Genomic DNA, 15,218 nt, shown 5'->3' with positions numbered 1-15,218 from the left:
CATTTTTTAAAGTGAATTATTTAACATATTTATTCAATACCTATTATGTTGCAAGACACATGTGTGTCCTGAAGAGTTTTAGTAAGTTTTGTTAAGTGTCTTTAATGGTTTGTTAATTTGCAAAAATATGTGAGTAAAGGGCAATCATTTGATTCATGGCAGACTTCCGGAGGCAGAGACAGGAAGATCACTGTGAGTCTGAGTCAGCCTGGTCTACACGGTGAGCTCAGGGTGGCCAGGATTACATAGACACACTGTTTCAAAACAAACAAAAACCATAAGCTAGAACTCAGGGACATAATTAATATGAGGACTGGAATTGAATTCTGGCTTGGCCACCTACAAGGTTTATTTTCTTTAGACAAGTTTGTTTAAATCAAAAGTGAGAAATCACCAGGCACAGTGGCGCACGCCTCTAATCCCAGCACTCAGGAGGCAGAGGCAGGCAGATCTCTGAGTTCAAGGACAGCCTAGTCTACAAAGTGATTCCAGAAACCCTGTCTTGAAAAACAAAAACAAAACCAAACGAACAAAAAGTAATAAATCTAAATACTTAACAAGTAACAAGCTAGCAATAAATGAATGAAGCTAGGATAAGAAAAATTACATACATGCCTTGAGCATAGATCTTATGAAGTAAGCTGTCATGGTGCTAGAAGACTATTTAGGCTGCTGTGGGTCTTACTTGGTTACATGGTTGATAAAAGTTAGGCACAGGATACATGAAGGTTATGATTTAGTTATGAAGTGCTCCTAAAAAGAGTCCTATAGGGGCTGGAGAGATGGCTCAGAGGTTAAGAGCCCTGTCTGTCTTCCAGAAGTCTTGAGTTCAATTCCCAGCAACCACGTGGTGGCTCACAACCTTCTGGTGCCCTCTTCTGGCCTGCAGGTGTACATGCAGGCAGAGCACTGTATACATAATAAATAAAATCTTAAAAAAAAAAAAAAAAGAGTCCTATATAGGAGGGAAAGCTGCGATTGGGATTTAAAATAAACAAAGAACTTTAAAAAAAAAAAAAAAGGTCTTGCACAGGGTTTAGTGCTAAGTTGGTGGCACTACAGAAAAAGTTCTACACAGTTTAGGTGGTGGGCCCTTTCCGTTGTCTTGTTTCTGGCCTCTGTCTCTCTGTTTCCTGGCCATCAAGATGTGAACTGCTGTGCTCCACTATGGCTTTCCCATGATGAGGAACCAAGTTCCGTGAAACCGTGAGTCAAACAGGACTTTCTCTACTGAACTGGCTTTCTTCAGGTATGGTCGGAATGTGTTGTCTGACTAATACAGGAGTTCACTCCACTGTTCTGCTTTTATATATTTGAAGTTCCCCATACTTTAAGTATACAAAAAGCAAAATGTCAGAGATGGGAAGAAAATGAGAAAATGCAAAAACCAAAGACACCATGAGACATTTTAAGAAGGTAGTTATGGGCTGGAGAGATGGCTCAAAGGTTAAGAGAACTGGCTGCGCTCAAACTAAGGCACCAGCCAAGGACAATACAGGAGGTAAACTTTAAGCCCCTACCCAGATCTAGCCAACAGTCAGAACATTCTCCACAGTTGAGTGGAGAGTAGGGTATGAGCTTCTCACGTACTCTGGTGCCTCACATTTGACCATGTCCCCTGGAGGGGGAGACCTGGTGGCACTCAGAGGAAGGACAGCAGGTTGCCAAGAAGAGACTTGATACCCTATGAGCATATACAGGGGGAGGTAATCCCCCTCAGAAATAGTCATAGGGGAGGGGAATAATGGGAAAATGGGGAGGGGGGGAGAGGGAAGAAGGGAGGATACAAGGGATGGGATAAACATTGAGATGTAACAAGGATAAATTAATAAAAATTAAAAAAAAAAAAAAAAAAAAAAAAAGAGAGAGAGAACTGGCTGCTCTTCCAAAGGTCCTGAGTTCAACTCTCAGCACCCACATGGTGGCTCACAACCATCCATAATGAGATTGGTGCCCTCTTCTGGAATGCAGGCACACATGTGGGCAGAATACTGTATAAATAATAAATAAATCTATATATCTTAAAAAAGAAGGAGGAGGAGGTAGTTATGATTTCAATTTCTACAGACAAGCTATGGTTGTTGACAACGCCGATAACAGGAAAGAACAAAACTGCAGAATAAAGAACTTTAATCTTAAGTATGGAGTTCTTAAGGTTTAGCTTCCTTATGAAGTAGGATTTAATAAATACTACAGTGCATAAGACAGTATCCACTTAAGACTATACTAAGATTATTATAACAAAACATACATTTGAGTAACTATGTTCAAACATTGCAATTTACTATTCCTGCCACTCATTGATTAACTCTGAAAATACTTACAGGGCAAATAGATATAGCAAAACTCTAAAACCCCCCCAAAACAACAACAAAAAAAAACCCCAAAATTTTGTTAACTACTTCAATCTGCTCAATATTTTAAGGAAACAAGAGCCAATACTTGCCTCCACTTCAGCCATGAATGCCTCTAAGGGGTCATCATCACTGTCAGAATCTGTTGGCTTGGAATGGAACTGCTGACGAGTAGGTGAGTTTTCAGCAGGGATGTACGGTAAATCTACATTGCTAGAGTCTTCTTCTTCATCTTCAAAGTACCTGAAAATGAAAACTAGTAAAGTGACCGGAACCTTTGCTAACACAAACTCTTACTGTACTTTTTCTACTATTATGAGAATTCTCAGCTCTCAGCTGGGTTTGTTGGCAAATGTCTATGAACCTATAGCACTAAGGAGATTGTGAGTGCAAGGCCAGGAAGGCTACACACTGAGATTCTGCTTTAAAAAACAAGTCCACCAAACTCCACATGAATTATATTAAAATCTTCAGTAGATTCTAATCTTCAGTTGATTCAAACACCAAAATCACGTGTTTGTTGTGTTAACTAGTGATCAGAACACTAATCAGGACGAAAATGTTCCTGGAACAATATCAGCAAGCACACAAATACTGTATTCCTCAAAGTAAACATACTGAGAAACAACACAATTGGGGGGGGCACACTCCAATCCTGGGAGTCATTATTATTACCTGGGAACAAGATTTCTTTGCCTTAATTTCTGCCAAAGGAATAAATAATTCACATTGGTTCAGTCACCAAGAATTATCACTTACGCATTTTCCTCATCAAAGTTGGCTCGTTTAGATCCAATTTTGTAGAAAGAAGGAAGCTGTGGTGGAGCAGACTTTCCAAATCCAGAAGAAGAACTGGCTGCCCCAAAGGCACTGTGGGACTGCTGTGGCAGTTTGGCTTCCTCCTTCTTCCCAGCACTGATGGCAAAACCTCCAAAGCCAAATCCCCGCTTGGTTCCAGGGCCACCTTTGTTCCAGTTCATGATGCCAGTGACTGGTGTTAGAACAAGACACACACATATTAATATGACTTTGTGAACAGGCCCATTAACGTTCATTTCATTTTCAGTGTCTAGCCATAAATTTAATTTTTCGATGGTTCTGCTTAGTGCCACGTGTGTGCAGGAGGCCCCAGCAACACATCAACTGTACCACACGTACCACTGGCCTTCAGATACAATTATAATAGCGACCAAATAATTACTTTTCCCTTACAATATTGAAGAAACTTAACCAAATTCATTTTACTGCGATCCCAAACAAAAGGAGTACTTTTATTGAGTTGCCTAGATTAGCATTTTTATTACAGGGTGTTTTAAGAAATCCTCATATGACATTAACTACTCTGGAACCTTTAATATAGGAAAGGAATCGTAAGACAATCTCCTAATCTTAATTATTATTATTATGTGTATGCACAAACATGTGCATTACATGCTATGGCACAAGTGTAGAGATGAGAGGACAACTCTCAGCAGGTTCTCTTCTGTCACCTTGTGGGATCTGGAGGTCAAAACTCAAAAGTTTATCAGGCCTCTACCAAGGTATCTATCACTGGCTCTTAATCTCTGCTGGCACCCCACCCCCTTTCTCTGTAGTCTTGGCTGGTCTCAAAGTCAAAGATCCACCTGCAGCTTGAGTGCTATGATTAAAGGTGTGTGCACCACCCCTGGCTCAAATATTTATTTTTAAGAACTTATACTGTACCATGAAGAAACAAAACAAATCTCAGAAAACAAGATCCACAATTATAATGCTTTTATAACAAAGACTAAAAAGTCACTAAAAAGACTAAACGTGGCATGGTTGTGGATAGCTGTAATTTCAGCACTCAGGAAGGCTTGGGAGTTCAAGACCAGTCTGAGCCACATAGGCAACTCCAGCGACTCGTCTCAAAGACATTGCTTCACTGAAGGAACAAAGCAAAAGCTATCCCAAGTTAAAACTAAAAATGAGCACTTGGCAATTAACATCTGGAAAAATCAAAGAATTAAACTTCAAAAACCAAGATACTTGGTGGTACACACCTTTAATCCCAGACCTTGGGGAGGCAGAGGCAGGCAAATCGGTGTGAGTTTGAGGCCAGCCTGTTCTACAAAGTGAGTCCAGGACAGGCAAGGCTACATAGAGAAACCCTTTCTCAAAAAACAAAACAAACAAACAAAACCCAAGATACTATCTATATACAAGTCTGAAAAGACAGCTAAAACTCATAGATTTATTCAACAACTGCCCATTAGAACACCATCCAGGAAGCAACCAGTTGCTTTGAGTATGGTTAAGGATTACAGTAAAATGTCCTTGGTATCAACAAAATCAGTGTACAATTTTTATTAGTCTTAGTTCCAAAACCCTTTTAAAAAATAACATAATTTACCTGAGTGTGGGCATGGTGGCACATAAGCCTTTAATATCAGCACCCAGGAGCTGGACGTTTGTGAGTCCACACAGGGAATTTTAGGTCAGCCAGGGCTATATAATGAGACCCTGACTCAAACACACAAACAAGGGCTGGAGAGATGGCTGAGAGGTTTAGGGCACTGACTGGTCCTCCAGAGTTCCTGAGTTCAATTCCCAGCAGCAGCCACATGGTGGCTCACAATCATCTATAATGTGATTAGATTCCCTCTTCTGGCCTGCAGGTGTATGTGCCAGCAGAGCACTCTATACATAATAATAAATAAAAGTCGTTAAATCAAACAAACACACAAAAATAAGACTACTCAAAATTTTCTTTTCTAGACGCAGAATTGTTATATCCTGTTAATTTTTCATGAATGTATATACACAAAAATTTGAGCAAAATTGAAACAATATACTGTTACTGACTCTTTACCTGATATACTATGCCAATGAATGGCAATAAATATATCTGCTGCTGGTTCATACTGAATCTTTGCAAATTCTCTTTCCTTACATAATTTTTAAAATGTAATTTGCTTAGTCAAGGAAACATTTATTCTAAGACTTTAAAATCTGAATGACTACTGGCATTTATAGACATTACACAGAGTGAAATGAGGGCATTTAGGTGGGTGGTGCGATTCTGTTTATATAAAAGCATATGCTATATACATATAGTTAGAATGCTACCATAATGCTAACAGCAGTTGTTTTCATCTTTTCTGCTTTGCTATTTACTATTAATAGAGAATATCAAATGTTTATAAAAGGCTCTGAAGCCAACGTGAAGTTAAAAAAAGTACCTTTTACATTTAACATGACTGAAGGGATCTGAACAACAGGTTCAGTATTTTTCTGGCGTTGTGCCCCTTACCCATACACCCCAATGGGTTGTCTGAATATAGCATTTAGCTTAACTGGCTTGGTGTAATATTAAGGTACCTACTGTCACCCTTAGATCATGTTTAGCTCCAGAAAGACACTATTTTCCCTCAATTTTGGATATTTCACACTCCATAAATTTTGTTTTGGACCTTCCGCATTTTTTTTTTTTAAAGGAGACAGGGTTTCTCTGTGCAGTCATGGCTGCCCTGAACTCTCTTTGTAGATCAGGCTGGCCTCGAACTCACCGCCCTGCCTTCCCTGCCTTTTAAGCAGCAGCCTCACTACAGTAATCCTAGCAATGGGAACCTGAGGTTGAGATCAGCTCACAGTGCGTGCTAGACTAGCCTGGGGTCAAACATTTCATAAGGGGGTCCCTTCAACCCAAAAAGATCAGTGCAATTTTAGTGAGATCAAACTTCATATAAGAAATATAAAAAAGGGCTGGAGAGATGGCTCAGTAGTTTAGAGCACTGGCTGCTCTTCCAGAGGTCCCAGGTTCAATTCCCAGCATCTACATGGCAGCTCACAATTGTATGTAACTTCAATTGCAGGGGATCTAACAACCTCACATAGATATACGCAGGCAAAACACCAACTCACATTTAAGAAAACGAAAGAAAGGAAGAAAAAAAAAAAAAAGAAAGAAAAACAAAGTTTAATGTCTGATAATTTGGGGGTTTTTTGTTTTGTTTTTTTTTTTTTTTTTTTTTTGAGACTTGGTCTGTATATACAGCCTTGGCTGTCCTGGAAATATGTAGACCACATTGGTCTTGAACTCAAATATCCACCTGCTTCCGCCTCCTGAGTAATGAATGGGATAAAAGTTATGTGCAACTGTGGTTGGCTATCTGACAATATATTTTTAAAGTTATCTTTTATTTTATTTGGTGGTTACTTTGCTAGAATGTATGTTTGCATACCACTTGCAGCCTGGTGCCTCCTGAGCCAGAAGAAGGTGTCAGATCTTCCGGAACTGGATGTACAAATGGTTGTAAGGTGCCATGTGGGTGCTGGAAATCAAATTTGGGTCCTCTAGAAGAACAACCAGGGCTCTTAACTGCTGAGCCTTCTCTCTAGTTCCAGTGATAATACTTTTTTGTTTTGTTTTTGTTTTTTTGAGACAGGGTTTCTATGTAGCCTTGGGGGGGGTGCTCAACTCCTGCCTCTGTCTACTTGAGTGCTGAGATTATAGGCATGCACTACCATGCCCAGCTGTGATAATACTTTTTAAATAGTTTATAAGCCTTTTAAGACTTCTTACTAAGTAACAAGGTGGACTTTTATATTTTAATTTAATTTTTCTCATTCTGTATTTCAGGGAGCAATGAAGTCCTGAATAAATGTGTATTGCTGACACAGGCATGACCAAGTCAAGTACCACAGTACCTCAGCCATGGAATTGGCAAGGGCTTCCTTCAGTCAGGTTACCCACCCCCCATGTGAACAGAAAGTATCTACCACAGCTTCCTTGTAGATAACTGATGGTGGCGGAGCCTGAGAGTGCCCTTCACGCAGAAACCCCCTACTGAGGTGAGCTCAACAGCATCTTAGTTCAGCTGTATATAATAAACCCATTGCATGCCCAAGCTGCTAGTACACCTCCATAAGAGTGCATGACCCACCTGACCTCAGCTTCTCTGTCTGTCTGTCATTTCTTCATTCCTTGTTGTCCCCTTAAGTCAATCCCAAGACTATGGAGGTTACAGTAATATATAACACTATTAATGAGCCAAGCCACCCAGAAGCAGAGGAAGGACAGTGGAAAGACTGAAAGGTTGCTGAGGAAGCAAGTGTACTTGGATTCTGGAGTGTACGCCTACTATCCATGAAGCCCTGGGTTTAATCTCAGCAATGCAAAACGAAACCAAATAAAGCAGAATATCTTCTTCTTTTTTAAAATAAGTCTTTAAAAAAAAACTTGTTTTGCCAGGCACGGCAGCACATGCCTTTAATCCCAGCACTCGGGAGGCAGAGGCAGGTGGATTGCTGTGAGTTCGAGGCCAGCCTGGTCTACAAAGTCAGTCCAGGACAGCCAAGGTTACCACAGAGAGACCCTGCCTCAAAAAACCAAAACCAAAAGACTTGTCTTTATTTATTTATATGCATACAGTGTTCTATGTGCATGTACTCGTGCAGGCTAGAAGAGGGCACGAGATCTCATTATAGATGGTTGTGAGGCACCATGTGGTTGCTGGGAATTGAACTTAGGACCTTTGGAAGAACAGCCAGTGCTCTGAACCTCTGAGCCATCTCTCCAGCACCCACCAAGTGCTCTTAACCACTGAGTCACCCTCCAGCCTGGAATAATGTCTTCTAACAAAAGAAGTATACTAGTTTGTTGGTGGTTGGAGAGGGGTTCCTGAGTTGATTAGCAGTGAAAGGTTCAAAGTTTTTCCTGGAGGTGACACTAACATTAAGCTTTGAAATCTGAAGTAGTAACGGATCAGAGAAGCACCCGAGGAATGTCGCTTCAGAGTACGCAGAACATGCCTACAATAATATCATTCCAGAGGCCCAGGCAGGGATAAGTTTAAGACCAGCCTGGGCTGCAAGGTAAAAGCCTATCAAGAAAGAAAGAAAGAGGAAGAAAGAAAGAAGAGAAGAGAGAAAAAAAAAAGGGAGGGGGGGGGGGAGGGAGAGAGAGGAAAGGAGGTGCTGGAGAAATGTCTCAGAAGAGCACTGGCTGTTCTTCCGAAGGTCCTGAGTTCAATTCCCAACAATCACAATGTGCCTCATAACTATCTGTAATGAGATCTGGTGCCCTCTTCTGGCCTGCAGGTAAAATACTGTATAAATAGTAAATAAACAAATCTTAAAAAAAAAAAAGAAAGAACCCACCCAGCACGTCTTTAATTCAACCCAGCACTAGAGAAGCAGAGGCAGACTGATCTTTGTGAGTTCAAAGCCAGCCTGGTTTACAAAGTGAGTTCAGGACAGCCAGGGCTATTACACAGAGAAACCCTGTCTCAAAAATTCAGAAAAAGGGCTGGAGAGATGGCTCCAAGGTTGAGAGCACTGACTGCTCCTCAAGAGGCCCTGAGTTCAATTCCCAGCAACCACATGGTGGCTCACAGCCATCTATGTGATATGATGCCCTCTTCTGGCCTGCAGTTGTACTGCCAGGCAGAGCACTGTATACATAATAAATAAATAAATCTTTTTAAAAAAGAAAAGAAAAAAGAAAAACCAGAAAGAAAAAAAGAAGAAAGAATGGAAGGTAAGAAAGAAAAATTTAAATCAGGTAACAGGAGCCCAAATTCATACAAACTCAGTAGTAGTTAATGTTGTCCCATTTGTGATTTATAATTCTTAATGAATTCAAAAAGAAATGTGTTAGCTTTAGTTACTTAGTATGCTAAGAACACAGCACAGAAAAAATTTTTATAGCTAAAATTATCACGATTTCTAAATAAAAAGGGACACATTTGAGGTCAGTGTTTTAGAAAGACTGCATGAGAAAGCAAAAAATAGTAAAATAAATTTTAGGTAAACATAGAAAGTAATATATTTCAGGCTGGAGAGATTACTCAGTGGTTAAGAGCGCTGTTCTTCCAAAAGTCCTGAGTTCAATCCCCACGAAGCACATGGTGGCTCACACCCATCTATATTGAGATCTGATGCCCTCTTCTGGCCTGCAGGTGTGCACGCAGATAGAGCATTCATATGCGTAAAATAAATAAATAAAAATTTAAAAATTACAAAAAGAAAGTAATATATTTCATCATAGGATCTTCATATACTATATTTTGGTGGTTTTGGTTCCAAATAGAATTATCTTGAGTTAAGGAAATGTATGGAAAGAAGGAGAAAAAGACAGCAGATCTGAGTCATTTATTTAAGGTCCCCAAGAGAAAGCCATCAACAGGATAGCATGGTCAGAAACTGTTAAGAACACCCTGGGGAGCTTTCAGGATTGGGTAAAGGGATGTGGTATCATTAACAAGAGATGGAAACTCATGTGTGGAAACTGGCAAGTACAGTTTCATACCCGGGGGAAAGCCAAAGGGGAGATGCCAAAAGGGGAACTGCAGAGTAGACCTGCAGAAAGAGCTACAGATCTGATGAACTGTATCTGAAAATATTGATACAGATAAAGTAGGAGGAAAAGGCAGTGAGTGGAGGCAATATAAATCTTTTGTTTGTTTGTTTTGTCTTTCGAGACAGCGTTTCTCTGTTTAACAGCCTTGGCTGCTCTGGACTGTCTTTGTAGACCAGGCTGCCCTCGAACTCACAAAGATCCCCCATGCCTCTGCCTCTCAAGTGCTGGGATTGAAGGCACGTGCCACCACGCCTGGCTTGGCAATACAAATCTTACAGTATGTCAATATTTTAGGAATGGGCAGTTTACATGGACTTACACGGCGAACTGAGAAATGGAGATTATTAAAACAGGTAACAAGAAGTTCATAATACCCTGATTTTTATTTTGTTGTATAAAGTTTATAAAGATAAACATATCCAGGCACAGTGGTGCACTCCTGTAAACCCAGCATTCTGGGAGTTTGAGGCAGGCAAATCTCTGGGAGTCTGAGGCCAGCCTGGTCTACAAATTGAGTCCGGGACAGCCAAAGCTACATAGTGAAACCAGTCTCGAAAAATCAAGAAAGAAAGAAGAAGAAGAAGAAGAAAAAAAACAACCCCAAAACAACAACAACAACAACAACAACAGTGGGCTATCTCATAATGCCTCAAACAAATGCCCCAAAAAACAGCTTTTTATTAAGATATCCTTTGATCTTGAAGAGTATCAAAGAAATTCCCTTGCTTTTTCCAAAGCAAAACCTTCATAGGCCAAAGCAATACTGAATGATGGTCAGAGCCACAAAAGTAAATAAAGATGAGTATATCACCCACCTTCTAGCTGCCCCTCAGAGTACTAACCCAAAAGCAACACAAGCATTCTCAGAAAGTGCTCTCAAGAGAAACACACTTATCACTACACTGTCAGCCCCCTGCACAGTCACCATGAGGAAGACAAGACAGTTTGTTGTAGTCACTGTGGATCATCAAGGCTGAAAGGCAACTCTACCACACCCTGGTCAAGCTCAACAGCCTCATCAGGCCTGAGGGAAAGAAGGCATAGCCAGGGCTTTATCATGGTGTCAACAAAAGTAGAATCATCTGATACAGTCTAGGGGTTGAGGGTGTAACTCTGGTAGAGAAAGTGCTGGCAGAGATGTAGGGAAATGTAGAATCTTTGCACATTACTAGTAGAATGTAAATGGTTCAGTAGCTGTGTCAAGCAGTATTTTTCTTCAAAAAGATCAAGCAGGAGGGGGATGGAGATGGCACAGAGGCTAAAGGCACAGACTGCTCTTCCACAGGACCCAGGTTCAAATCCCAGAACCCACATGGCAGCTCACAACTGTCTATAACTCCAAGATCTGACACTCTTCACATAGACATACATACAGGCAAAACACCAATGCACATAAAATAAAGGTAAATTAAAAAAAGAAAAGAGCAGCCGGGCGTGGTGGCGCACACCTTTAATCCCAGCACTCGGGAGGCAGAGGCAGGCGAATCGCTGTGAGTTCGAGGCCAGCCTGGTCTACAAAGTGAGTCCAGGATGGCCAAGGCTACACAGAGAGACCCTGTCTCGAAAAACCAAAAAAAAAAAAAAAAAAGAAAAGAAAAGAAAAGAAAAAGACCAAGCAGGGTCAGTACAGCTCAATGGGTAAGAGTACTTGCGAGTCTAGGACAGCCAAGGCTACACAGAGAAACGCTGTCTTGAAAAACCAAAAAATTATGAAACAAAGCAAGCAGGGTTAAGAAGTAAGCTACTGTAGACAAATTATCGAGGACTCATTGAGGTAAATACCAATTAATAAAGCAATAGTTCCCACAACACGGTTTCAAGAATGTCTGCTGTACTGGAAAAGTCATAGGATACAGTTAGCAGCTGCATGTACTACTAGCAAACATTCCACAATATGTAAAAAGTGAGTTTTATGTAGCAGAGTATAAGATGAAGTAAGAATGAGGCTAGATGAAAACAAAATGAATTTCTACTTCCTCTGGCAGAACAGCACTGTCTGTTAATACTGTGACCCCACATAAAGTCTACTAAAGCACAGATACTCAGCAAAACCATCTTCTTCCAAATACCAATTTATGCTTCTCTCACTCCCTTCAATTTAGTGGCCTCCAGTTAGTCAGATGGAATCAGGTGGTGCATCATGGCAGAAAATGACTTTAACCACTCATACTGCCCAGGGTTTCCGCAGACGTAGTTCCTGAGGAAAAACCAACCTTGCCTCTGCTTGGAACCCCTTATATTAACCCTGCTGTTGGCCTATGAGGTCTTTCTGACCTGCACAGGTTACTTTGATGCCAATTCTAGAGCATCAACATGAAGAAGGCTTCTCTAGAAAGTGGTGTTTCTGTCAAATGCATTCTCTGGTTTTTAAACACCCGACACTGTATTATTTCTTAAACACCATACAGTTCCTGACTGAATACTTACCTTTAATCTCTTAGGTCTCTGAGAGCAGGCACTTATTATTCATTCACGTTTAATATGCAACAGTCTAAAAGAGGAACTACAAGCTGAATGAGGCGGCTCACTGAAGATGGTTTGAGGTCCTGCTTGGTACCTGGGTACCAAAATGTGATGGTTTAGTAAGAAGCCTTAATACAACTGTAAAATGACACCAGCTGGCTGTATTCAAACTCTAGCTCTGCCACTGATAACATGGATCTTGAAGATGCTACTTAGCTCTGGGCCATAGAATTTCCATTTGCAAAATGGTGAGCATATCACATACCGTAAGACTTGGAGTAGAAACCTGAGTTATCAGGGACAAAAGTGTGGCGACCCATGCCTATAAATTCAGCATTAGAGGCTCACAGACGAGATCCTGTGAGTTAAGGCTAACCTTGCTACACATGAGGTCTCTACCAACATGGCTCAAAGAGGTAGACTGTCCCAAATCCAATAAACGAAAATCAAATACTTTTAGTGAAGCATGGTAACACAGTGTTCAACACACATCTACAAACATGTTTACATTTCTACAGAAATCAATCTCTCCATCGGTAAATTGATAATATCAGACCTAACTGGGATTCACATTCAAGTGTCACACAGCACTCAAAGTATCACGATCACAAGTTGACGAATGGAGTAAGTTTCATAAGAGAGCTACAGTGACAGTTGGTTAGTATCTACTCTACTTAATAAGCTTAATAAGAATATCTTAAACACGATGAAGCCAAGCCAGGTGTGGTGGCACACACCTTTAATTCCAGCACTGGGGAGGCAGAGGCAGATGGATCATTGTGAGCTCCAGGCCAGTTAGTTCTTTAATAGTTTAATAGGAAACTGTAACAGAATAGTAATAACTATATTCAAATCCTCATTTTGTCAATTTAATGTAATGAAAAGCTGTGGGGAAAACTAAGAATCTCATCAAGCTCCAAACCTTAAAAAAAAAGGCGACCCAGCACTCAGGAGACAGAGGCAGGTGAAGCTCTGTGAGTTCAAGGCCAGCCTGGTCTACAAAGCAAGTCCAGGACAGCCAGGGCTACACAGAGAAACCCTATTTTGAAAAACCACAAGAAAGTGCTGGGTGAGAGTTGTCTTAGAAGCACTCCTTTCCCACCAGTTTTAATGAAGCCAAGGACAACTTGTACCTTTGAAATTGATATTACAGAAATTTGAAGTGTAAGTCACACTATATTATCACAGTCTAAAAGCACAGTGAATGGAATTGTATTACAATGTAAGTCAAATTTATCATCCCTCTGCTCAGACAGCCCCATTTCATGCAGCGTGAAGATGAAGTCTTCAAAATAGTCCACAAGGCCCTGGCTGGTTTGTTTTCTCTCATCTTTCCTAGCTGTATCGCCTATAAGTCCCTCATTTGCTAAATGCTACAAATATACTGGAACTCTACCAGGCCCAGCTTTGTCCTCTTCAAGGCTTTATGGCTGCCTGTTCCCCTGCTCACAACATTCCTTTCTCCAGATACTTCCATGAATGGCCTCCCTCACCAGGTCCTTTAAATATCAATAGTTAAAAAAAAATTAATAGTAAACCTGAAAGAGCTTTCCTGACCACTTTATTGCAAATTGCAGTTTCTCCCAAAACTCTTTGCATATATACTTTAACATATAGCTCAACACACATTGCTCTTTTTTTTCCCCCCTCATTAGCAAGTTGTGTGAGGGGACTGGTAAAATGGTTTGGTGGTCAAGGTGCTTGGCAGCATGTCTGACCCGAGTTCCATCCTGAGGGTTTACAGGGCGGAAGGAGAAAACTGACTCCCACAGGTTGGCCTCTGACCTCCTGCTACAGGAAGGTATGTTACACACAAATACGTGCAAAAATGTATTTAAAGAGTTTCATCGGGGCAGAGGTCATAGACTTAATACTTAAGCAATGCAAGAGAAAACAGGTGTAGATGCAACAACTTTTTTTTTTTTTTTTTTTTAATGAATCACATTAGGCCATGTAATTCTCCTTCTAGGTAAAGGAAAACAACACTTTCCATCTCTAAAATTCAATGTTTGTATCAAACTTACTGCTCACTTCCCACCTGGCAGAACATAGTCCCTGCCTTTCAGGAGGTGTGTAAAGGAGACAATGCAGAAATACCATTTGCAAAAAATAAAAACAATATGCAGGGAAGCCACAGGTAACGACAACCTAAAGTAGTGGCATAGAGGGAAGAGTTTATATATGCCTCTAAACTACTGAATAGTATAATTTTTTTCTCAGGTTTCTGGTTCGTGCTTGCAATCCGAATATATTACTTACTCACACCAGGTGGGTTCAAGTAGGCCCGGCAGAAAGTTTGTAACTATGGTGACGTTAATCACGATCCTCTCAAGGTTTCACAAAGATCAATGACTTTTTTTTTTTTTTTTTTTTACAGCCTTCTAATCTGTCAACTTCCGCTACGGAGAAACCCCTATTTGTGAGGCTGCAATTCCCAAACAGCTACGTGCCAGGATCAACAACACTTCCACTGGCTCTCACAGCCCCGGAGCCCAGCACCCCGAAAAATTCCTTCCTGTAGCCCATCAGGCACCGCCCCCGGAAAGCCGCCAAGTGGGCCTCGTTCCGCCGGCCGAGGAGCGGAGCCGTGGGAAGGAAACGCAGCTCGGGAGGGCCGTCCTCGGGGGCTGCAGACCGCCCACCGGTCCCTTCCCGGATCCCCCGCAGCCGCCCAGGTCCCGAGGCTCCGCCGATTCTTTGTTAAGCCAGGCCGCGGTCCCTCCGCCCTCGCCAGGCCCCAGTTACCTCCCGTGCCCCCGGGGCTAGCGGCCCCGCGTCTGGAAAGCCCTTCACACAAACCTGCTGCTGCGGCTGCAGACGCAGCTGCTTCTACGGTCGGCGCGAAAGAACCCCCGCGGCCCTGAGTACGCGCGGTGCGGGACCGCGTCCAGCCGCTCTCCTCCTCCTCCGCCCCCTTCGCCGCCGCCGCCGCCGCCGCCTCACGGCCCGTTGCTGACTGGGGGGGGGGGGGTGGAGGGGTGGGGGGTAGGAGGGCGCATCTGACATGCGCGCTGAGGAGGGCGCGAGCCGAAGGGTGTGGCTGGAGCTACGGCTCCCGAAAGGTGCCAATTTACGCC

At 41.9% G+C, this 15,218-nt stretch overlaps 1 protein-coding gene across 1 annotated transcript in view; it reads right to left on the bottom strand.

The window, feature by feature from the left end:
* Nucleotides 1-15,051, bottom strand: part of Ddx42 (DEAD-box helicase 42) — a 37,180-nt gene extending 22,129 nt beyond the window's left edge. Inside the window, exons 1-3 of the mRNA XM_051158887.1 lie at nt 14,941-15,051; nt 3,114-3,345; nt 2,447-2,597 (exon numbers count right to left, since the gene is read on the bottom strand). Coding sequence (XP_051014844.1) covers nt 2,447-2,597; nt 3,114-3,334 — 372 coding nt within the window. The 5' untranslated portion in view covers nt 3,335-3,345; nt 14,941-15,051. The remainder of the gene's footprint in view (nt 1-2,446; nt 2,598-3,113; nt 3,346-14,940) is intronic.
* Nucleotides 15,052-15,218: the final 167 nt, after the last annotated feature.

The sequence above is a fragment of the Acomys russatus genome, chromosome 16, assembly GCF_903995435.1.
Source record: "Acomys russatus chromosome 16, mAcoRus1.1, whole genome shotgun sequence".
NCBI classification, from domain to species: domain Eukaryota; kingdom Metazoa; phylum Chordata; class Mammalia; order Rodentia; family Muridae; genus Acomys; species Acomys russatus.
The sequence above is the reverse complement of the archived record's forward strand: the minus strand, read 5'-3'. Positions and strand labels throughout refer to the sequence as shown.